We start from the raw sequence: 24,728 nt of genomic DNA on the forward strand, positions 1-24,728 counted from the left end.
GTTTGTCAGCTGCTGCTGGAATCGGTGTAGATGACCTTCGCCGCTTATGCATACTCAGGATGAGTTTTGTAAAAGGTTGGGGACCTGATTACCCAAGACAGAGCATCAAAGAGACACCGTGCTGGATTGAAATTCACTTGCACCGTGCCCTCCAGCTTCTAGATGAAGTACTTCATACCATGCCTATCGCAGACCCACAACCTTTAGACTGAGATCCCTCTGCTGCACTGCTGTGGGCCGTTATATTGTGAGGATGGTGGATTGTAAAATACAATTCTGTTTATAACCTGAAGATATATTTTACTTTTTGTTCTGCTTAATCTTCTAAAACCGGGTTTTAAAAATGTGTTTGCCGCCTTGCTCTTAGCAGAAAGAAACTGAACATGCAGAATTTGGATTTCGGTTATTTTCAGAACTTAATTGTCATAATACATGGCTCAGGGCTTGAAGTGAAAGGTAAACGCCTTATAGAGAGACCTTACAGTATTGGGTTTGTTCCCTTCGAAACTTTCCTTCTCTATTATGGCATCTTGGGTGATAAGCCTCACAGGAGCCTTTTGTATGCAGAATATATATTATATATATATTTATATCTGAAAATTCCTTCTAATCGTTATAAACATTTACGTTATAGCAACTTTAAAATTCCAACTGATTTGTGATGTTCTTTTTAGGGAACAATAGTTAACAGAAGACTTCTTTATTTTGTTGACTATCTTGTTATGATTTTTCCAGATTAAAAGGTAGAAGCTGCCAAAAAAAAAAAAAAAAGTGAGGGATGAGACATGCATTGTTGGCATTGATTAAAAATAGCAAGGAAAAGAAACGTCGCTTTTCCTTCACTAGTTTTTAAAAAGATATCTTAGATTTTTATTTATATAGACACATGAGTTTTAAAACACTAAAAGAAATGGATACTTTCAGTGCTGGCACTCAATTTAAATATCATGAAATACCCAGTCTGCAAAGTTGCCACTGAAATTGCGTGATGAGTACCTAATGGCAGGAACGTATTTTCATAACTACTACTGACTTCGATGATTTTACTCGAGTAAAACTTGGCAGGTATTTTAAAAAAAAAAAAGAAAAGTTGCATGACTCTTTTTACTTGCATATGCCATTAAATCATGTATAATATTATATCGATATCTAGGATCCAGTTTTTGTATCTGTTCACCATTTCCACTCAGGGCAAGATGGCAAACTTGTTTTTATACCTCTTGGTTATTTTAAGCCCTATGCCATCAACGACCGTATCAATTGGCAATGACTTTGTATAGAGAATTTATAGTAGAAAAAATGCAAATGTATTGACTGTATGACAGATACAATATGTATGCTTTCTCTCTAGTTAATAGTATAAATAAAATAATGAAAACCCTGAGTTTTTATAAATTTAGTTTGCTTTTATTATGTAATTCTGCACCTTGAAACCGTTGATCTTGAATGATGGATTACTTTCCTTTGCGAGACCAGCAGCAGCAGCCAATAGCGGTAGGAATTTGTGTTGGTTCACGTTTGCCAGGAAGCAAGTCCAATTTTTCTTCCTTCCCCCTGCTTCTCAGTAAATGGAGATATCTCTTTCAGCCCTTTGATGGGGGAAGAGGGAGCAGGAAATCCATTTTTTCCAGCACGCGCGCGGGGAGATGGAACTTCAACGCGCTAGGAAGACGTGGACTCCAGCTCGAGTGCTGCCTTCAAGCCGTGCCAGTTGGGTCTGCGCGCCTCGCCTCGCCGCGCTGACCTGGCAGCGCTGTGGTAGCGGTTAACATGAGTGGAAGTCTTGGAAGAGATTGTTCAGAAGCTTTTTGCCAAGTTTCTTGCATAGTTTCAGGAATCCGTAGAGGGCTATGACACGCTGCGTTTAGGTATTGCTTCCCCCATACGCTGAAATTCTCGTGAAAGAAGACAGCAGGCAGCGGTTCTGCTCTCCACGTGGAAGCGCAGAAGACAGATGACTCCAGAGCGACGGCCAGAAATGGACGAATTTTCTCAGTATTTTCGTTAACAGTGTTGCTTTCTTCACGCTAACTCCTAAGGAAATCACATTTTCTTCTCCTCTCGTGTGGCTTCTCCTTGATGTTTGGAAAAATCAGCGTTCGCTTTCCTCGAGGCCTTAAGTTTAAAACCTTTTTTCATTTTTAGTTCTCTCCTAATGATCTCGTTTGTCCGAGCAGAAGAGCAAGCCTCAGATTTTCAGGAACGCCTGCAGTAGAGGATTCTGACTGCATCCTTAGAGGAGCCTGTTAACAAGGGAAAATACGTCCCTGGGTTATGCTTCGTCCACAACAGAAAGCTTGCTTTGGTGGAAGAAATGAACAGTGCCTGCGCCTTCTCATCGACCTCTGCGTTGAATTGTCTGCCCTGCTTTTACTGCTGGGTGTGAGGCGCCTCTGATTTTGGGAATTGGTTACAGTGTTCATTTGATCAGGAGTCCGCCAGCTTTCTCCCTATTTAACTTCGCATTTTTGCGAGGGGCTTATCTTGGTGAATCTTCCGTTACGTGGCTGCTCCCCAGAACCCCTCCGTACTTGTTTGCCTTCTGAGCGTGCCAAGTTTTTATAAAACAATGCGCTAATGCTTCTGCCTGGTGGTGTTCTTGCCTCGATTAGTCTAAAAGAATGCAGCTGGTGAGACTGTAACGGTCTCATGCAGACATTTCACAAGCTGCCCTGGCTCTCTACCTGCAGCGAATGGTACCAACGACAGTATTTGGATGGCCAGAAGCGGTCAGGGTAGAGCAACAAAATAACATCGGAGGAGTTCATCAGAAACAAGAAATCGGGCTCCACATCAGAAGAAATCCGAACGTTGTGTCAGGCAGTAGAAATACTGAAGTGACATTCATCTTACACTCCTGGCAGTTAACAATAAGATGCAATCATAACCGCTAAAAGGGCAAAATACGAGAACCTCATTGTTAGTTTTTAATATTCCCTTTTTTTTTTTTAATATTCCTTTTTTTTTTCTTTGTTTCTTATGACAAGGCATAAAAGACAGCGCATAATGGATTGCAAACCCTTCAGCAGCACGTCGAGTCTTTGACAGCTTTGCGTTTGTGGCTTTCTCTGGGATTCACAAAAGAGCTGCTGCTAGCTGACAGCTCTGACGGTCCTCGTGCACGCTGTAGGCAGGGATGTCAAGAACGCCAGAACTGCATCTCCTCCGATGTCTCAAATTCAGCGAATTCAACAAGTATTTTTTCAGCTAGCAATCTCTTGCCTGCGATCCTGTTCCCATGTCTGCTGTCTTGGTTCTTTCTGTGAATTAATTAGCCCTGTGATTGTTGCCCTGAATTATGCGTTCCTCAAAAAACCAACGTTGTGCTACAATACTTTAATTTTGTTTCATGTACTGGAGAGCTGGGATTGCCACTGAAAGGTTTAGGTGGATTTTGCCGTGATACTGTTGGTTTTGAAAGCGATGAAATTTAATGGGACGGAGAGGTAGAAGGAACCTTTTCAACAGGATGGTGTGAAAATACTTAGGGCAGCTCTGTGCGACAGGAGGCCACGGGAAGGAGACACAACTGCCAAGTGGTGCTGGTTAGAAACAGTCGCTCGCTTTGGTCTCCAACCTCGTTTTCCTGGTAAGAATGATGCGTGAGCAACCCGGACCGCTGGCTGCACCACGAATTGCTTCTTCGTTGGCTCTCAGAGCGGAAACCTGGGAAGTTCTCTGGCTGCTTTGTGGAGGGACCTCGTACGAAGGACGCACCGCGCTCACCCGGCCGCAGAAGAGCTCTGCAGCAGCAGTACTTCTTGCTCCCGTGTCCAGCTCCTGTGCCTTACCTTTCGGACCATCTTACTTCTTGCGACACTGCTAAAGATGACAGACAGCGTCCTCTCCGCGTAGCTCAGGAACGACTGCCTCAACTGTTGTGTACTAGGAACCGTCAGAAAACTCCTACGCCAGTGTACCTAGGGGGTTCTCCTGCCTCTGAACCCTTCCCAGGTTGTTTATGTCTTGACGGTGGTCTTTATCGAGACATCTTTAATCTCTTCTTGGAAGAGTAAGCGCTTTAGAAGGGACTGTCTCCTTGATTTGCATCCTTACTCTGCTGCGCGGCGTGGCTGGGAGCGCCGGTCACTTCTTTAATGCAACCAATTAAAGCCAGCCAGATGGGTCTTCCTCTAAGTGGGCTTCAGACTTCATTTAGGAAATCCTCTTTCCTCTCCCCCCCCCCTTCTCCATTCAGGCCCCGCGCGACTGAACAGCTGCTCTACAAAATTAGACGTTCCGTTGGCAGATATCGCGGAGGACACACCGTTTTTGAGAGGTTCCAGCAGCGTTTCCGTGGGAAGCCCTTCTCCACCACTCAGCACGTAGAGTTTGGACGCTGGACGTGTCCCTTCGGGGTGCGATCCAGCTCCGAAGCGTGGTCCTCAATCGTTTATTTCTGAACACGCTCCACAAGGTGTGATCGTGCTGAGCTAAACTTGCCGCGTGCGATGCCGCCGAGGCCCCCACGAACTGCGGGGCCGTGCAAGTTGCACTCGGTGAGACCTGGCGGGAAGTAAAACTGTTACTGCCTATGGACCCCAAGAGATTTCGGCGCTGTTGGCTGCTGTTGTGCCTAGCGAGCGATGCATCGCTCCGAAATTTACGGGACTTAACGTCCTTAAAGGTCACCAAAACCATCTAGTGCTTTCTTGCTCCGGCACCTTTTTTCTGTGTCTTTTTGGTGAGGTTTGGTAGCGCCGCCGAGGTGTGATTCAGCTGGATTGAGAGCCGCCAAGTACCCATAACCCAAAACTCACCGCGAGAGGGTTTTTTTGAGCATGAAAGCCTAGGTACGCATTTATCCTTTTAGCCATTGCCTTTTGATAAGCGGTCAACAGAATTCCCAGTAGTTCCTTTGTAGCTTACTGTATGTTTTTCATTAGACCTAGTTTGTGGATAATATACTGTAGTTAACTTTCCTGAAATTCTGTAACAGAGTATGTTTTTGATTAAAAAAGGTAAAGATTCACGTCTTTGGCTTCTTTGTTTTATTCAGCGGGGAGCTTTTACCCCGTTTCTGGCTAGCACGGTGTCGTTCTCCGCGGCTCCTGGTCTCGGAGTCCCGTGGATGCTTTGGTGCGGCCAGCATGCCGGGCTGCTTTAAGCTGGCGTGGCACAGCATTTTTGTGGGTTTTTGTATTAGTGGAAGTTATTTCTTTAAGGCTGCCAGCCGAGCTGTGCGGCGAGAGAGAGAGAACATTGAAGTGGTCTCAGAGCAAGGTCCAGCAGGCTCCGGGGCTGCGGCGCTGGCCGCAGAGGGACCCAGGGCACCGAGGCGCCGTGTCCGGTAGCCGTGAGGCTGAAGCACCTCAAGTTGTCCCCGCAGATTAATTCCCTGTGGCCGAGGCTCTCGTGTTTAGTTACACGGCCCATCTGTAAGCTCATCAATCTCCGTGGAACAGCAGTTGCAGCTCCTTACCTCTCAGAAAGCTTTCCAGAGCCTCCCTCCCTGCGCTCTTAGCAACCCTTTTATAACTCCTGGCTGGCCGTGAGCAACGTAAAAAAACCCATTTGTGCTCACCCTGCTATGATCCTGCTATGATCCTCCACCGTGTCCCCTCCGTACGATAGCACCGAGCATCCTGCTGCAACTAGAAATACAAAATGTATCCTAAAAAATCACACCTGCATCAGCCAGCTGCCCGCTACGAACATTTTTTTTCCATTCCCTGCTCGACCGTTTCTAGCAGCAGCCGGGACCGGTGCCCGCCTCTGTGGCATTTCGCCCTGTGCTATCCGATTTCAGTGTTCCCGCGTGTGGGGGGGTTCCAGGGCTTGGTACCGCCGCCGCTTGTCACCCTCCTGCCTGCAGCTCGGTGGCACGCGTCTCGGCCTGCGTTTGTGCAGACGCTCGCGTGTACAGTCAGCAAAACACGAAGGGCAGTTGTGCAGCTGTTTGCGGCCTTGCCGTCTGCAAGGATGCTCGTGCTGCTTCGTTAAGCAGGGAAGCTAAAAAAAAAAATGCCGTTTTTAAAGCAAAGCAGAGGCTTTTTAGTGCACACAGCTCTCGGCAGGACGGCCACAGACACGCACGTGCCCCATCCTGGGAGCCGCTGGCCAGGTTGGCAGCGGGGCAGAAAGCCGGCGGCCGGCTTGGCGCTGACCCCGTGGCAGAGCCGAGGCTGCTGGCGGTGGAAACCCCACGGCTCTGCCCTCAAAAACCTCATCGTGGCAGGGGATGGCAGAGGGGGAGGACAGCATCGCCGGGCAGGTGCAGTGAGTCGAAATCCTGAAATGAAAAATGAATATATATATTTTTTCCAGACTCTGTGCGGAATGGAAAACATCCGCTGGAGCCCTGGTTCCCCTCAGTGTCCCTCCCCGTGACGCAGCACCTCCGCAGCCGGGGGCTTTGTGCCACCCAAGGGGCAGCCCCGGGGCCTCGGCTGCACCCAAGGGGGTTTTTGAGGATGCTGTGAGGCACTGAACACCTTGGGGGGGGGGGGGGTTGGCAATGCCACTAGATGTCCTTATTGCTCCATTGGCAGCTGCCAAAAACACCTGTGTCCTGTTTGGGGAAGGGGGCCAAAGCCCACCCAAGGCCACGGCAGCCCCTCGGCCCCTGCTGAGCAGGCCCAAGGTGGGGTGGCATTGCAGGGACCCGGCGGCTTTGGGATCGGGGCCATCCCACAGCGAGTGAGAGCAGCCCTGGTGCAGCCATTTTGTGGGGACACCGCAGCCAGGCGGGGTGGTTTCACTGCTCTGTGCCATCAGGCTGCACCTTTCGTACAATCCTAGAAGCGTTAGGGTTGGAAAAGCCCTCCAAGATCATCTGGTCCAACCGTCGCCCTACTAGTAATGTCACCCACTAATCCGTGTCCCTAAGCACCACGTCCAACCTTTCCTTGAACACCCCCCCCAGGGACGGTGACGCCACCACCTCCCTGGGCAACCCATCTCTGTACCTAACCACCCTTTCTGACAGAAATGTCTCCTCATTTCCAACCCGAACCTCCCCTGGCACAACTTGAGGCCATTCCCTCTGGTCCTATCACTAGTTATGGGTGAGAAGAGGCCGACCCCAAGCTCCCCACACCTTCCTTTCAGGTACCTGTAGGGAGCCATGAGGCCTTCCCTGTGCCTCCTCTTCTCCAGACGAAACAGCCGCAGTTCCCTCAGCCGCTCCTCACAGGATTCATGTTCAGGGCTTCCACAGGTCCCAGGCTTCCTCTGAAAGCCCCACGGAGCTTTGCTGTTACGGGGCTAAAACACCAAACCCACGCAGCCCCACGCAGCTCGGTGAGGGCAGATCCATGGCGTGTTGGGGTTGGGCCTTCTGAGGGGACGCACTGAGGGCTTCAGCTGCTGTGGCGCCAGGGTGAAACTTCGGATACCCAACTCCTGCCCCACGGCCCTGAGGGGCTGCAGCTGCCATGTAACGGCCGTAACGGCCCCAACGGTCCCACAGCCACAGGTAAAGGCAGACGAGGCAGAACTATGGAGCCTGGCTTTTACCACGAGCCTTGTAAGCGAGGCCCCGATCCCGCAAAGCCTCCGCGGCACGCTGCGGCTCTGCCCCCATAGGGGGCAGGTTTGGGAGCGGGACGTCACCGCCACAGGCTCATGATGCCCAGCGTGGTTCCAGTATCTCCTTTTCCTTTGGCAGATTTGCCCTCCTCCTCCTCCTCTTCTTCCTCCTCCTCCCAGTCCCAAGCACTCCCCTGCTGTATTTTTGTGCCCCGGCACAGCGAGCTGCTGGCCTTATATTGTGGGATTACATTCCTCTCGCTCCAAAAAAAAGTGTGTTTTCTGTGCAGCGCGCCGCAGCCCAGCTCCTTCCCAAAGCGATCCTTCCCCCAGGTGCAGCCGCAGCGCCGAAAACAAAACGAGATGCTCCCACACGCAGCTGTGCTCGTCCTGAGGGCAGCGGCACCTCCTCACCCCTGCAAGCACTACCGTGGACGTGAGCTTCCTCGTTAGAAACGAGTAACGGCATTTTTGTTTCCCCAAATCAACACGAGAGAAGGTTTCTTAACGAACCTCGCTGCCCCCAGAGGTTCCTCTGGACTGCCCGGCCTGCAGCTGGTTCAGGCGATGCCTGGTGGCAAGAGCTTCCCCTCCGCGACCAGGAGTTAAAATTCCAGGCCAGTTAGTCACTCATCACAAGCGCTCCTTAGCATGGAAAAATAAATTCACTACAACAAATTTAGGAGAACTGGAGCTTTTCAAGCCCTCGCCTGCCTTATGCAACTCAGCAGGAGCTGCAGCGCTGCTTGCTCTACTGAGGAAAACCTGGGGGAGAGCTGGGCTTTTTGATCTCTTCCCAAGACTTGCCAGTTAAAAAAAAGCAAGCAAAGAAGAAATACTCTCCTCATTTCCCCTGAACGACCAGAAAGTTTGGGGACACAAGCTCCAAGATGGCCGGCCTGAGGACCACGGGGCAGGTGCAGGCCCTCCACCACCTCTACACCCAGGGATGCTTCATTATTTCCTGAATGAGGAGGGGGTGAAATATCCCCCGGGCATCTTTGTCTACACAGGGGAAGTGTGAGTGAGCGCAGGTGTTTGTGCTGCTGGGAAGGGATCTATTTATTTCCCTTGCGGAGGACCCAGCAGCACCCTGCCGCTGCAGCGCAGCCCCAAAAGGGGCTCCCGCAAGTGCCGAGGAGCAGGGAAGCAGAGAACAGCCTCGGGCAGCGTACACACAGTATTTATAAATACGTGCTTTCCAAGCCAGGTGGCCTTAAAATGCCTTTTCTTATTAAGTTCTGATGCTCTTATCCATGCCAGGGAGGAGTCGATCAGCAGCCCAGGTGCTCTGCTGGCCAAGGAGACGGGAGCAGAGCCCAGCAGACCCCACCGCAGGGAACGGGAGATGCACATGGGCTGGTTTTGGGCTCACCGAGGCAGGAGGTGAGGCCAGCAGTCACAAAATCCCCCCCTTCCTCACCCACAAATCCCCAGCCATCAGCCCACGGTCTGCCCGAAGCCGGGACCCCGAAGACATCACCAGGCTCCGGTTAATGGAAACAAGTCTTTATTAAGTAACTTTTAATATCAGAAAAATAAAACTCTTATAATTCTCTTTACAGCAAATATATAATATCAGTGCTTTGGCCATCATAAGTTAAAGGCCCTTTATCATAAAATATATGGTTTTTAAACTTTACTCAAATTGAATTTATAATCCCTATGACCTCCCTACATATACATAACAAAAAGTGTAGTAAAATTAGCAAATACTAAACTATATCGATAGTTTGTCATTCTTAGTTTGTGGTTTATAGAAATGGTACACGCACCTAATGTCTGTCGATTCCTTGGCTTATTAGTTGCAGTGTACAATGCAATAAAATACAAAATACATGCTCGGTGAACGTTTGTTCGTATCTACACGACTGCAGCTAGAGATTAGGTTTCAATACTGACATGTAACTATCCTACAAGCAATTAGCATTAAAGTTATGCATTACGTAATATGCCGTCAAGGCAACTCTTATACTGAAAATCATAAAATAAAAACCGTTATTTGTAAACTTTTATACGAAATGTAACTCTTCAAGTGGAAATAAAAAATAAAATTTCTGTATATTTACTAGTTCAATACACATATAATTTCTTTTTTTGTTATACTGAGAAAAAAGCTTCGTCTTGTCTTGGGAAAATAATGCTTCAAAAAAAATAGAAAAATCCACCAGAACCCCCCTTTGTGTCTTTTTTTTTTGTATTTTTTGTATTTTTTTTTTTAATATATGCCAGCACAGATTTGGGAACGTACTGAGGATGAAAAAGCTAGGAACATCCACAGGTTGAAATGTAAGAAGCGCATTCAAAAGACACTTTTCCTTATGATTGGAAAGACAGTTTTTGAAATGAAGTAAACTGATTGCAGGGCCACTGTCACAGCTGCTGTCATGAATAATACAAGGGCACGTACGCAACCCCCCTTTTTCCTTTCCGTTACTAAAAATAAAATATATATTTATATATGTGCAAGACAAATATGGATCGAACATAAAATGCTTCACATTTTGAACTACACACTCTCTAAAACGTAATTTAAGAACAGCTTGATCGGACTAATGAACGGAATGTCAGCATCCTCACTATTAGTCGAAGTATGTGCATCCCAAAGCCCTTACTGAAATGGGATGAAGCCAGCCAGACTCTTCCACATCACATTAAGAAAAGCAGTGGGTAGGAATTCACAATCGAGGCGACACGTTCCTGATCCTCCGAACATACTACTGCCAACGCCGTGGGCGAAACACGGAGGCGCAGCGGGCAGCTTCTCTCCCCGCTCACCGTAGCGGCAATTCATCTGATCCTGCCGATAACCTTAAATCCTTTTCAACAAATCGAACTACGCTTTTTTTTTTTTTTAAAAAAAAAAAAGTATTTGCAATGCTGAAGAGAATTAGGCGTAAGTTGTTGCATCAAGCAAAAAAAAAACAAAAAAAAACCAAAAAACTTCCCCAAACCTGTTTTTTCAAAACTGGCAGTGTAAAGAAGGCAGCATTGGAAGTGTTGTTTGATATATTGATAATGCCACAAACCCTCCGCAGCACACTGGTACTTCTGTGCTCAGGCTCTGAGGTTCATTGCTGCCAGCGCACAGAAGCCAAACGCTCAACTGAGATCCTTCAGAGAGCCTGTAAAATTTGTTTTGCAGTTGTGTAATTGCTCAAAAACTTCCCCTCGCTGTGCCGTATTACGCCAGATGCATCTCTGCTAAGCATGCCATCTGTTGAAGCTGAACCGGACAGAGACCACCTAGGTTTAGTGTTACCGTAGCAGCCTTTTAGGAACGGAGAGATTTTACTAACAACTTTAGCCTAATCCCAAGAAAGCCCAACAGTCAGAATTTACTTAGGAAGTTTACTAGAGGGTACCATGACACCCATGCCTTTAGATGTCCATATATAATAATAATACCTATATATACTTAAGAGTGGATTTGGATTGCCTGAGTAACAGCTGTCTGGCAAACAGGACACGATGGCGTTTCTTTTTCACAGATTTTGTTGGCACACTCCATGCAGAAGAGATTGTGGCCGCAGGGGACCAGGGCCGCAATGACTTCGTTCTCGAAGCATATCACGCAGTCGTGCTTTCGTCTCGACTCGGGGGGCGAGCTGGAGGTGGAGCCGCCGTTGGAAGAGGAATAGCTGTTGGTACCGTTAGAAAAAGCGGGGATGTAGATGGGAAGGCCGGCTTGGTTGCCCGCGCTAGGGGGGTCGCTCCTCACTCTCCTAGCCAAGGGGTGCTCCAGGCTTTCCGGGAAGGTGGGCGACAGGCGAGGAGTGGATGGCTGGCTCCCTCTGCGCTGGGGTTTGACGTTACTCGTAGGGTCGCTACCAAAGCCGGAGAGCGGGTTTACGGGTTCGAAAGGGGTCCAAATGGTTTGGGAAGGCGTCGGTAAGGAGTCGTACGCAGGAGAGTCGACGGCAAGCTCTTCTGTGCCCACGGAAGGCAGCGTTTCTCCGAACCAAAAGTTGCCTGTGCTGAACGGACTGGTTGGGCTGAAGTCAGCCAATCTATTGCTTCCAAAATAGGAATCTGTGGAGCCACTTCCCAAGGAGCTGGAGCTGTCGTTCCTGTAATTAGAAATCATCCTGGTGCGGCTAGGAGGGACGGGGTTAGAAGTAAGCCACGCGGACCCAAGAGTGCCTCCCTCAAAGCTCACATCGGTACCGTTGTAATGGAAGTCGTTCTCTTCGTTCAGCTCGATGTAGTTGCCCGTACGCATGGCTATGTGCATCTCGATTTCCTCGCGCGCCCGGTCGACGTTTTCAGGCATCCCTGTGACTTCGAAGACGGGCTCCTTGTCCCTGCTGGGAGTGACTATGTAGGTATGCGTCTGCTGCTGAATTCTTTTGATTGTAGCTCCTTTAGGTCCAACCACAAGCCCAACTACACGGTAAGGCACCCTGACTTGGACTGTCGTCTGCCCCGGCAGGTTGGGGGTACATGGCAAGCCTCCCAGGGCAGGACCGTTTTTGTTGCGCGACGCTCGGATCATGGAGAAGTGCTCAGCAGCGGAGAGAATTTCCCTTTTGGCCATGGCTACATCCTCTTTCCGTCCAGTGACGACAAAGATGGGTTCTTCTCCACGAACGGGGGTCTTAATGTAAGTATTCGTCTTGGCCCTCAGCGCTTTGATTTTGCAACCTGTTTGAAGGAAACACACGCAAGTTTAGCGACACGGCTAAGTTTAGAAAGCCACAAGAAAGCAATCTATTTCGAGCTGCTTGAGAGTTTCAAGAAACCATCGGGTGAAACCAGAAGCAGCAGGTTTTTTTTTTTTTTTCCTCTGCGAGCCGCACCAGTGAAAGCGGTAACAACTTCTACCTAGTATTTCCAAGCGCACCTCCGACACCGAAAGCCACAAACTATTTTAGCAACACTTCTCGGGCTGTTTGAGTCTGCCATCTCCTCAACTGCTATCAGATGCCAAATAAACTCGGGTGGCTTTTTCTGCAACGGACAACCGATGAATATCCCAGAAATCCCGTTGAATTTATATTTTTTCCCCATTTATTGGGTATCCCTGAGTTACTTCTAAAATCCCGCATATGGGCTAAACGCTCACAAAAATGCTCAAGCCTACTGATACGCCAGCCTTTCACTTACAAGCGCGCCCTAAACGCAGCCTGAAAGAGAAGCAAGAAGTTAATCGAGTGCTCGCCTTCGATTTGGGGGACCGAATTATCAAGTTTTCCAGCACACGGTGGCAGCACCTTGAATGCTTCGGGCATTTTTGAACGCTGGACTTGGTTTTAACCCACCTCAGCCTATAACAAATTCAAGGTTTGTCTTGCTAAAAGTCACTTTAAGGGGAACCTCCTCTTAAAACCACCACAAGCCACGTTTGCAGACCGAGTGTTTTATGCATTTCACTGGCAAACTGATGTTTTCCCCTTCCCTATTTTCCTCACTTCCAATATCTCAGAGCACAGGCACACGCAAAACGGTCTCGGGGTGGCATTTTGTCAGTCTCGTGCGCTCGAGACGCACTCGATCCAGGAAAACTCACGGCAAATACGCCGCTGCGGGTCGTAACAGTGGGAAGGGAGAGCCTCTCCTCGCAGGGCCGCTGCCAGGACAAAAGCTGAAGACAAGAGGCTTTTGTTCCCGGCACGCAGCTGGAGAGGAAGCTCATCATCGCGCTCTGGAGGCCCTACCTCCAGCGGAGAGCAGCCGGAGGCGCGCGGATGGCTCTGGGCAAGGGAAGGAGCTCGGCACGAGCACACCTGGCCGCGAGAGACAGCCCCAGAGCCACCAGGGAAGAGCAAATATCCGCAGGGGGGAAGAAAAGCTGAGCCTCAGCCTGGCACGGAAGCCCACCAGGGGATAAATAAGGGCAATACGGGCACGAGGCATCTCTTGGAAGCCGCCCGAAAGCCTGATGGGTCCCTGCTCGCAGCAGCACCTCGCTCTGGCGATTCGCCTCCGCTCCCTCCGTCTTTGTTTGAGCTCCTCGCCACCAGCTCACGCTCTCACCATCAAGGCAGCTGCACGGACATCGCCTGGGGGCTTGAGATTTAAGACCGTAAGACCCCCGCCGCGGTGCTGCTCAAGTTTTCCCGACGACGAAACGCTCTACTGCAACGCCAAAAAACAAATTGGGCCTCCCGATGCCTACGAATTATTCCCTAACCTGCACAAGCCGCTTTCGTTCACCCCACTCCACCCAAATACATATTCTCATTTTGCAGAAATAAGAGGCAGTATCCTTTTACAAACTTTAGGAGCATCTCGTATAATATAAAAATAAAATGTAATTCCTCATTATGAAACACAATTCAGAGCCTACTGAATTCCAGTTTCCAAAGGGCCCTAACAATCCCCCAGCGTTTACGTTTCCGAGCAGGTTTTCCTGACGCTTCAGAAACTGCAGTCCTGTTGCAATCTGCGCCTTCGGCTTTATCTGAGAAGTCGGAAAGATCCCAAGGAAGCGGCCACGCTCGAAACCCGAGGTTTCTGAATGAGGCAGTCACCAGCAGCTCGGTTCCGTCTGCAAGGAGCGGCGGCGAAAACCCGCACAAAGGGCTACTTGTAAAGGCTGTCACGTCGGAACGCGAGGTCAGCCACCCCGTTATACGGCTCCGGCAGGACGAGCTGCCCGTTGGCTCCTCCTCAGCTGCTCCGGTTTCCTCCCCTCGTCCGTCAGTCGCTAGCGGGGTGACGATACAGCACGGCCGATCCCATCCCCTCGCTTACCATTCGCGGCATCCAGCCACGCTGCTGCGCCCGAGGTCAAGGCATTCCCCGAGCTCCGACACGGTAGGACAGAAAAATACAGCCCCCCACGCTCCTGCAATAAATCGGAGCAAGCCAGCCGTGACCAGGACGTACGGAGATAAAGCCCGAAGAGGGGACTCGGGCCGAAAATTCACTGTAAATCGACGAGTTTCAATTCACCGATCGAATGATTGACTCGATTCATCGATTTCAATTCGATTTCATCGAATTCTCGTAGTAGCGAAGTTACGTCAAGAACAAAACCGCTTTTTGTCTGTCAAATCAGACGGCTGGCCCAGCAGGATCCCCACAAAGACCCTATTTCTATTCAACACGCTTGCCTCCGCAGTACAGGCAACCGTGAGCACACACCAACACGGTTAAAAGGCAAACCCTTGAAGTTTAGGCAAAGATTTAGCCCTCGTCTGCTTCCACGTCATACAAGGAACACCAAAGCCCTGAAAAATATTCATCCCGTGCGCCTCGATTCCTACTTTTCTCCTCTCCCCTCCCCATTTTTCCCCTTCGGATTATTTGACCAACCCTTCCCCTTCGGATTATTTGCCCAACCACCTTAAAGACGCTACGAGCAGTATTTTCCCCTGGAAACGTACGAGCAGCTCCGAAGGAAGCTATCGTTTACCTCGCACGCTATCATTACGCCTCTCTAAAAGCAAAGGATAACTTCCCACGTGCTCCACCGCGGCCATCACGTTTTAGAGGCAGTCTAGCTGTAGACTGGAAAGAGACAGGAACGCGGGGATTTTGCTGCATTTTTACTTCCCCACGCGGGCTTTGCTGCGACGTGGTTTCAAGAATAACGCCCCGATTTAAAGATTTGGGGATGAAAACCCCTTTTCGGTACGCGGTTTCCTCCGAACGGCGACGCCAGGGGAAATCGAGCCCTTATGGCTTTTGTGTGTTTTGCTGAAGTTGCTCCAGGCTCTCAGGACAGGGACCTGGGTCAGAGCCCTCCCCGGTCCTCGTGGATGAGGACTGAATGAAACCACCGCTTTGCTTTCCTTCGCTGCTGCTGCTGGGGTCTCTCCAAACGCTCGGATCCTGCGGGGAGCTGCCAGCAGTGCCTGGGCTGAGGGAGGAAGCAGAGAGAAGCTGTGCCGGCACTGCCTCGTCCCTTCGCCAGGAGGCAGGGCTGATTTAGCAGCCCTGACCAAATTTGGCATCCTTCAACTCAGCCCCGGAACGGCCCCAGGCAAAGCAGGGACCTGCCAAAGATCACCCTCCGTAGCTTGCTTCCAGCGAGGAGAAAGCACACGGAACCACTAAGAGGAACCACAGGAGCGCCAAGCAGCAAGGGGACCACATAGGAATTAGTTTGCCACGAACCTGCAGCTCTCCTGGGGGGAAACAGCTTTAAAGGTAAGGGCTGTGGAGCCTTAACAGCCGTTACCTGGGTGCCAAACTGCCCCAAGCTTTTAATTTCGAAAGGAGAAGCCTCACAGGTAAGGTCGCAAAGGATTTGCGAAGCCTGACACACCAGATGTACTGCAGGGCTGTCACTTACGGGGTCTACAACACACATAAACGTACAGGATATGGAACTGCACTTGGACAGAGAGTGAAAATCTGTTCTAATGTAATGTTTAAAGCTCCTTAGGTGAGATGACAGCACAGAGAAATGAAGACCAGAACGTTTTGGGCACTTAACTCAGGTCTTAAAGTCACGTGAAATACTACCAACGCTCCGCCTGCCTTTCGCTTGAGATCAATTAATTCATCTCACACCTTGTTTTTACCCACGGACTGGAAAATTTCAACTCCTGACACATTCCTTCAACCAGGTGTTGAACACGGTTGATTCAAGGAAGACGAAGACATTTTCTCTGCACTTCTAGAAGATGCTGAAACGTACAAAACCCCGGACCTGCGTGCTCAGAGAGCTCTTTAGCACCCATTCAGCACCTCATTTTCAGGAACAAAGGCTGTAGAAGTATTGCTTTAAGAGTTTTAAGCAATTGGAAGAGATTATACCTAAACTCGGATAAAAATCATCCAATAGAGCTTTTCCGAAGTGATTTTTCATCCACAGCAGGGACGCTTCCTAACGAGAAGCCACGAAGCAGGGCTTTACGAATTTACCACCGCGAACCGCTTACCACCATCACAAACCACCCGTTGCTGCCCGAGACTCGGGAGCAACGCTCTGGCTCCCTGCTCTGATGGTTTTAGACAAGCAATTCCCACCAGAAGCGTTGTACGCAGGTAAAAACCATCTTCCGACTCTAACAGCGCCGCAACGAGCGACGCTACAAGCAGGCAAATTACCGGCCGGCGTAGTACAGGAGAAAGGGAAATTCAGCTGGTAAATTATTCCAGGAGAAGAGGACGTAGGGATCTATCAAGAAAAATAGAGCATTTTATACCCATTTTCCCTGCCTCCCGACCCTCTTCTTAACTCACCGCTGCAATCCAAGGCCTTCAGCTACACTGCAGCTCCCCAAGCCCCGCGCCTGCCCGCGGAACGTTTCATTATGACTCGTGCTATATATAGAGACCGACGCTGCTCCCATCATCGTTTCATCACACTTAGCCATTCTGGAGGAGCAAGTGACTTTTTTTTTTTTGCCACTGCTTAGTGTTTTTGCGAGCACACGATGACACACAACTTTCCTACTCGTCAGGAGGGTTTTCAGGCGAGACGCTTTCCAGACAGCGCGACGGCTCGCACCAGCTTTTTGTTTCTGTGCAGCCCCACCGCAGGGGCTATAAATAAAGTTAGGACTCTAAATAAAGTTAGGATTCCCCCTTCGAGCTGAATCCAGACGCTGGAGGCACACGGGCTCGGGCTTGCCTACGTGCCCGGAAGGGGGAAAACCTGGAAATCTGAAGTACCTTACCCAAAAGCCAAGGAATTGCAGTAAAACACTCAGCTGGGCTAGATGACAAGGAGTGGGAGTCTCTGTCTTCTGAAAGAGAAAAATCCCTGGTTCACAAACAGCTTATAAACACTTTATTCAATATTTCCCAGGTATACACCGACACATCAGTCACTACAGATGTATCAGCCCGGTGCAGAACGAAGTAGCCAGCCAGCACGCTGCTTCCTCCTACTTATCAGGTTGGGGCAATTTATCAAACCCGCAACTGCACAGGCAGAGGAATGCTCCCGTTCCCCAGACAGATGGCAGCTCGGTAAACAAGTCACATGCAGCAGGAGAGCCAGAGGGCAGCAACTTGTATTCTTAATTACTCGCACTGCTGCAATAGCAGGACTAACGTAGCAGCTGCCGAGGAGAAGTAAAGACACGACAGCAGAAGAGCGGCAGCGTAAAAGAGGGAAAGCGTCCCCCAACAACCGTAGGAAAAGTCGTTTTCCTTCACAGGATTGATGCGGAGACAAGTTTCGGAAAACGCGGCCTGCCCAAGGACGCAGGATGTTAAAAGGGATCACCGCTCGACATCCCATTCAGCACATCGGGATGGCCAGGTGAAGGAAGATTACGTAAAAAAAAACACGTGGCTTCTATAAAAACCCCAAATCCCTCAGTTTCAAGAATGCTGACAGGGCTGTGTTTTTCAACACGACATTCCATAGCACGCTGTTGAATGTAAGATGAGCTGGAAGGTAAAAAAAATCAGAGATTTTGTTGTGCCTTTGTTCAGACAAGCAGCAGAGAGCTTGGTGCTGGCTGCAGGATTACCGACCCGCACCAGCAAAGCAAACCGAGAACCCGAAATCTTGAATGCTGGCAAGACCTCAGAAACTTAAAGGAATACCTGAAATTGAAAGAAAAAGGAAGACAGCATTCTTCAAGAGTGAATGAAGTTGGAAACAAAGGTTTGATTTACAGCTTTTAGGCCTTTTGTTTTGATTAAACAACAACCTAGCGCTCAGCAGCCTTCTCTTTTTCTTGTTACAGCAAGTTTTTAAACACTGTCGCTGTTAAAGAAAATCATTAGTTCTTGCCAGCAGCTGGGAACTGGCCTTGTACTGCATCGAAAACAATTTTTAAGATCCTCGAGATACATTTTTTTTGTTGTTTAAAACTGATTTTTTCTTCCAGAAATTCAGACCACAGAGAGAGGGTAACAGGGACCAAGACAGGGGAATTTCTATCTGCTGACTTTACTCACAAGTTAAAAAATAAAAATGGAAATATCACTTTTTTTATGCCACCAAGACACGTTAATACACTGCAGTTTGGAAGTGCATCAATCAGGATCTCTTTTGTATGTTTAGGTTTTAAACTTAAAAAAAACCAAAATACACTCTTCAGAAAACAGCCGTTTTACAAGAAAAGGAAAAGAACCAGGAAAGTAAAAATCTGCATTACACGTTTCAAGATTTTTTTTTTTTTATATAATTTCAGATTTATCAGATGATCTTATTTATGCAGGTATTCACTGCTGGTACTCCCAGGTAAAAGCCTACAGAATTTCTGGCAGGCTACACAAAGAGAAAAATCTCTCTCAAGTGCGCACCGTGTTTGGTGTGCCTCCCACCCAACGCGCCAAACAAGAGCGGCATTTAGGATTTAGGATTTACGATCCCAGCCGGAGAACCTGCACCCTTCTGACAGGCTTTGAAACCCGAGTTGGATCTTTGCACAGCGCGAATGACAAACAGCAGAACTGAAATGATGTTTGTTCTGTAGTACCAGGGCTCCAGGCCGCTGAAACTTCAGCGGCAATTTCAGGCTCTGGCAGACTTACGTGTTTCAGTTCCTGAAGTCCCAGGCTGTAAAAACGAAGTGCAGCAACTTCTCAGAAAAAAAAAACAACAACAACAAGCAGCCTTCAGATCGGCTTTCAACAAACAGCTTACGCTTTCTTTCAGGCTTTAGAACAAGCCGTTTTACACAGCATTTAGCAACACGCTTGCTACGGGAGGCTTAAAAAAAGACACAACCCAAAAAACCTTAAGTATAACTGCTTTGTTAGCTTTCAAGATAATTATCCTACTGTGGGACACCCATGTACTGTATGTACCCAGCTCACACAAGGATGTGCTCTAGGATTGTTTTGGCGTTATTTCCACTCCCCAAGAGCGGCGGCTAGTCTTATTTGGCCGTTGAGCTATGTTACTGATAAGCTACCTGCTTATCAGTATTTTTTTTTCCCCTGTTTGTTTCAATTCACGGGACTATTTTAAGCAAAGGAATATTTTTTTTCTCAAGAGCCCACGTTCAAAAGGAGAGAGCAAACCGGGAGCCCGGGATCATTAAATATACATAATAATGTTATTTTCGTTGCAAGGCCGTCTCACGCAAAGCAGATTTGTCATTATCGATTTAATCAGCGAAATGGGATGATATCATCCCTCCTCCTCTTACTCATCTGGGGTTTGGAGACCGCCCTGCCTGCTTCAGCTTCAAGATCCGCAGCCATCCTTTGAACCGTTCTTACCAGAGGCATCAGGCTTTGGAGTTAAATAGCTCCAACATGACTGATATCTCGGGGAGAAAAAAAAGAACGCCATTGTCAGCTTTGTCAAGGATATGTGCAACTGGAAAGATTTTATTATTTAAACACGTCTTCTTTTTGCCTCAGGAGCGCCGAAGACTCCAGTTCTACCTAACCGAAACCTTCTCGAGGCCTACCAGGCTACGGCAGAATTGCCACGGAAAAATCACCATCAGCAAGCTTACGTACAGGAAAATGTATTCAGGTGATTCACGGCGGACCTTTACAAAGCTTTCATGTGATTTAGAGATTAAATCGAGAACTCCTCAGTTAGATCTCCAGAGCTCTTTGCAGTTTGGATGCACGCTGATGTCATTTTGGGCATACGCCCTACCCCAGCTTTCTGCAGGCGAACAAGGTCACCTCATCAGAGACGCAACTTTCTTGCTGCCAGTTCTCAAGAGCACTTTTCTCCGACTTTTTTTTACTCTTTAAACCGATGCAACTTGTTGTACGCAGGGGTTTTAGCTGCTGACAGCGAAGGAAGTCACTTTTCTGATCAGAACGAGGACTGGTAAATTCACCGAAGGTTGGATTCGACAGCAAACTCGAATCCACACGGGAAGCCGGTACGATGCCATGCATGGAATCTAGTTTTCCTGGCTCCCAGTCGCATGCCTAAACAAGAATAAAAGGATACAAGTATCTTTTCCTTTGTTGTTCACCTTTGTAGTCTCTGAAGTGGAAGAAACTCCAAGAGAGTTACGTTACCCTACTCCAACCAGGTCTGACACACTCATTTTCTGGGGGACAAAGTGAGTAAAGTGTGAGAACACTTGAGATATTTGTTTTGAGAGACTTGAAATTTTAAAAAAATTAAAACCACAAGAACCCACAAATCCAGGTTTCAGAAATGAACCTGAAATCCAGGTTTCAGAAATGAACCTGAAATCCAGGTTTCAAAACGCTACGGTATTTTGTTTTCCCTTTTTTAAAGGAGGAACGCCTACTGTTTGTCAAAAGAAAAATCCTCCAGGAGCCTTTTCCAGCCCTTTTTACGGTGACGCAAGTGCTTCCAGTAGCCATACGTTAAATTACTGCCCCCGTAAGACAGCATCCTCCAGCGTCGCTTGGCGTACACGCGAAAACCGTAAACCGCAACTTACGTTTCGGGCGCTCTGCACCTTCTGCAGCTGTGACATCCCACGTTCGCGAGCAGCTCACCAGCACAGATTTGGTAAGCACGGCCACCCGTGGGGGAGCCCGCGATCCCGTTACCTACGGCGGGGGCTGCGGGAGCACCGCTTCGCTGTCTTGAAGGGCTATATTTGCTTCTGAAACTCGCACATCAAAAAGCGGTGAACGCACACGCCGCAAGGTTCTGCTTGTTTACAGAGCTCTTAAGAATCGGGAGCTCCTCTGGTCTGATAAACAACACCTGGAAGTTCTCTTCCTCTTCCTAAACATTAAATTTCAGTAAAAGTATCACGAATTGCCAATTCACTGTTATTCTTCCACTTGGGGGGGGCAGTACTTAGAATAAATACGCTTTCAGACATGGCAGGGTGGCCTCCAGGAAAGCCCAGATCAAACTCAGCGTTCCTGGAAATGCCTTCAGCCCTGAAATACAAGTTCTTTTTATACCTCACGAAGACGGCCACAGAAAGAGCATAAATTTTATCTTCGTGAAAACCCCATTAGAGTTAACCTTCCAATTACATCATCCTTACGTAAGTGGGTATTAAATAAAAAAGTAACACAGCACAGAAAGAGGCGGGCGTAAAACTTCAGCTGGATCCATTCAGGATAACCCAAGCAGCTGTTTACGGGGTATATTAGTGACAAAACGTGCAGCATCTTTTCTTTTAGAGGGAGCAGAACCATCGGTGAAGGATGCAACTCCAGCAAGGCTTGCCCTAGGCAGACCGAGTTACACTGCAGCTGATGACTGAACGAAAGCCCCCTTAAGCGAAGCTTTCATGCAAATATAGGTGGTAAAATGTTCTGAGACCAAGCTCTCCTACTTCTACTCCTACCCCTTCCTCTCTCGCAGCCCTGATTCTTTTACGATACAATCCCTCTCCTCCACCGAGGCTAAATATTTTATCACAAGCCAAACAGCGTGACATCAGATAAGAAATAAAAGCAGAAGCAGCAAATGAACTCTTCAGGAACAATGATCCTATTTTTATGCAAACTCCATTATCTTGTTTTTAAGTGACTCGAAGCACTGAGGAATACACTACAGAGAACAATCCTGATCCGGGGGAGAATAAACAACACAGTCTAATACGCCCTCAAAGTCCAATTTTTTCCCCTTTCATTTCGGAGGACTGAAGCAATAACTGGTTTTCAGTTCTGTTTTCCATCTCTCCTCCTGCCCCCCCCGTCCCCAATGACACACGAGCAAGGTCTTAAGTCATTCAAGCATTATTTCTTGGAAAAGATGTTTTGTGCTCCTGCATTTAAGGGTGCAGAAAGCCACCTGTCTGCCGGACTAGCCTGCGCATGTTGATGTACCGGAGGGACATGCCACTTACTGTTTTAACAACGGATAAATATTTTCGACCTCGGTGTCGCGAATGAGTATCTGACCCAATAAAGTTTCTACACCACGGGCTTTGGCTCTTTGAAACACCCGGCAGAAAACCCACCTCTGATGAAAAATGCTCAGAGCCTAATAGATTTAGGATGGGGAAACAAGTGCCTGCTTAAGCATCGGTGCTCAGCGCGCATCTCTCCTCACTACCACTGGTTTACTCATTTGACTGTTTCTTCTAAAGAAAGAAACAGAAGCCACATTGATGTAAGAGAGCAGACAGCATAACCTCTCGTTATCTGATCGGCAAGCTGGAAACACAACCCCCAAACCAATAAAGAAAAACACACAAAGGGGAAAGGAAGAGAGAAACTACTCGTCTGCACTGCCACACCTACACTTGACACTGTTCTGCACTTCACTTCGTGTACGAAAAGTGCCTTCAAAATTCGGTTCGCTGCTGGAGAGCTGGCGTGAAACATCCAACTCCTCTTCCCCTGAGACCGCAAGAAAGGCCAACAACGAACGCGACAGCGCAGAAATGACCTTATCCTAAAGGCACAACAGAGGCACACGAAATTTAGCAATAGAGATCAACAGGAAACCAGACCCAGACAATCACTTTTAGTCAGAAAGGGGCTGCTCACGGCTCATTTCCCCACCTCCAGGCCACCTCCTCTGAGTCCTGCACGGCCCGTCTCGGCGCGCACAGTGGAAACTTGCGGTAAGTTTTAAACCCTACCCCAAACTTCAAGGCAAAGCGGGCAGGTGAGGAAGAACAGCAGCGAGGGGGATGCTGACACAAGCTGAACCCCTTCACCCACAGGGCTTTCTGAAACACGGTCCCGAGCTCCTAAGAGGCGAGGCAACTGCTTACCGAGGACTGCAAGCTGGATGCCAACAAAGAACAAAGCAAGCCCAAACACCTGTTTGTACTTGGCCGGGCCCTGCGTTAGGTTTTAGAGTTCGTAAATGCCCTCACTTAATAACCACCAGAAGGCTGAGCTGAGCCTGTGCTCGCTCCTGCGCCTTGGTTTAACACAGCCCAAAGCCTGCACGGGCCCTGGCCTCAGCGAGAGGACAGAGAGCCGAGGTGTCGAGCTGTGAGAAGGGAACCCATTAACTCCTTTCCCTCCTCCTGTTACACCAACTCGATATAGCGGATGCTTTAAAAAGCTTACCAGGCACTTACCGAGCCCCAGCACCCCGGGGAGCCTCCTGAAGGGAGAAACCCCCCACGAACCCAACCGCAGGCCCTAGCAGCGGCCTGACCCCGCCGGCTGGGGACGAAGGGTGACGGGTACGGCCACATGGGCGCTACGAGGAGCCGGCCGCGGGGCCCTGCAGCCCCGACCCACGCCAGCAGGGCTCCCCCCCCGTACCCCCCTGCTTCGTGGGGGCTGCTCCTCAGCCGTGATGGGCCCCTCCAGCCCCCTGCACGATGGGGTGGAGGAAGCCAAGCCCCCCCCCCCCCCCAACCTCCCCCGTCCATTTTGTGCGCCCCCAGCCCCCCTCCTCCATTTTGTGCGCCCCCAGCCCCCCCCCCCGATCTTGCTCTCCCCCCGGCCCCGCTCACCCTGGCGGCCCACGATCTCGGCCACATGCTCGGAGCTGGGCACGGGCACGCACTCGGTGGTGTTGACGCTCTTTCGGCGGAGCAGCGCCGCCTGCTCGCCGCTCAGGCCCGCGGCCGCCGCCGCCCCCCCCCCCGCCGCTGTAGGCGTGGGGCAGCCCCGCCGCCATCATGCCCTGCGGCTCGTCCGCCCCGTACAGCGCCGCCGCCGCCTCCTGCGCATCGAAAGCGGGCGACAGCAGCACGGAGCCCAGCGGCGGCGGCAGCAGCGGGGGGGGGGGGGGGAGGCGGCGGCAGCGAGGGCGAGGAGGACGAGAGCAGCAGCAGCGCGGCCGGGTCCTCCTCCTCCTCCTCCTCTTCCTCCTCTTCTTCCTCCCCCGCCAGCTCCTCCTCCTCCTCCTCGTCCAGCTCCAGGTCCCCCTCGTCGGCCGCCTCCTCCTCCTCCTCTTCTTCCTCCTCCTCCTCCTCTCCGGGGGGCTCCGGCGACGGCCCGGAGCCGTCCCCCCCCCCCAGCCGCCGCCGCTGCTGCCGGGCTTGCCGCCGGCTCCCCGCGGGCTGCCCGCGGTGGCGGAGGCCGAGGCCGGCGAGGCGGTGCCTCAGGAGGGCGTCGGGCCGCTGGAGGAGCAGCAGCGGCGGCGGCAGGAGGAGGCGCGGCGGCTCGCCGGGGGAGGCGGCGGCGGGGGAGGAGGAGGCGGCCGCCGCCGCCGCCGCGGCGGCGCCGCCACCGCTCGGCATGGCCGGAGAGGAGGCTGCGAGCTCCGGGCCGAGCCTTAGCGGCGCGGGGCCGCCATGGCGAGGCGGGCACCGAGCAGACGCGGGCGCGGCCTTGGGCGTCTGCGGCCCCGCTGCTCAGCGCTTCTTTTGTCCCATGGCGCTCCCCTCGGCGGCGGCGGCCGCGGGCGGCGGCGCTGGAGCGGGAGGAGGAGGAGGAGGAGGGCGAGGAGGAGGAGGAGGCGGCGCCGCCCCGCCCCGGCCCGAGCTCCCCGAGGCACGATTGGGCGGCCCCGCCGGTGTCTGGGCAGGGCAGGGGGCGGTGCGGGGCTGAGGGGACGCTGGGGGTGGCTC

At 50.3% G+C, this 24,728-nt stretch overlaps 2 protein-coding genes across 6 annotated transcripts in view; one reads left to right on the forward strand and one right to left on the reverse strand.

The window, feature by feature from the left end:
- SMAD4 (SMAD family member 4) overlaps positions 1-10,323 on the forward strand; it is a 35,165-nt gene extending 24,842 nt beyond the window's left edge. For all 5 annotated transcript variants that reach the window (XM_080571985.1, XM_080571983.1, XM_080571986.1 and 2 more), the window contains one exon: positions 1-10,323. In XM_080571985.1, the coding sequence (XP_080428111.1) occupies positions 1-212 (212 nt within the window). In that variant the 3' untranslated portion in view covers positions 213-10,323.
- Positions 8,964-24,561, reverse strand: MEX3C (mex-3 RNA binding family member C). The gene is given in 4 exon segments (XM_080571982.1): positions 8,964-12,114; positions 23,667-23,787; positions 23,789-23,974; positions 23,976-24,561. Coding segments are annotated over 4 exon segments (1,956 nt in total). The 5' UTR covers positions 24,399-24,561; the 3' UTR covers positions 8,964-10,888.
- Between the last annotated feature and the right edge of the window lie 167 nt (positions 24,562-24,728).

This window comes from Anser brachyrhynchus (genome assembly GCF_964034855.1).
Source record: "Anser brachyrhynchus genome assembly, chromosome: W".
NCBI classification, from domain to species: Eukaryota; Metazoa; Chordata; class Aves; order Anseriformes; family Anatidae; genus Anser; species Anser brachyrhynchus.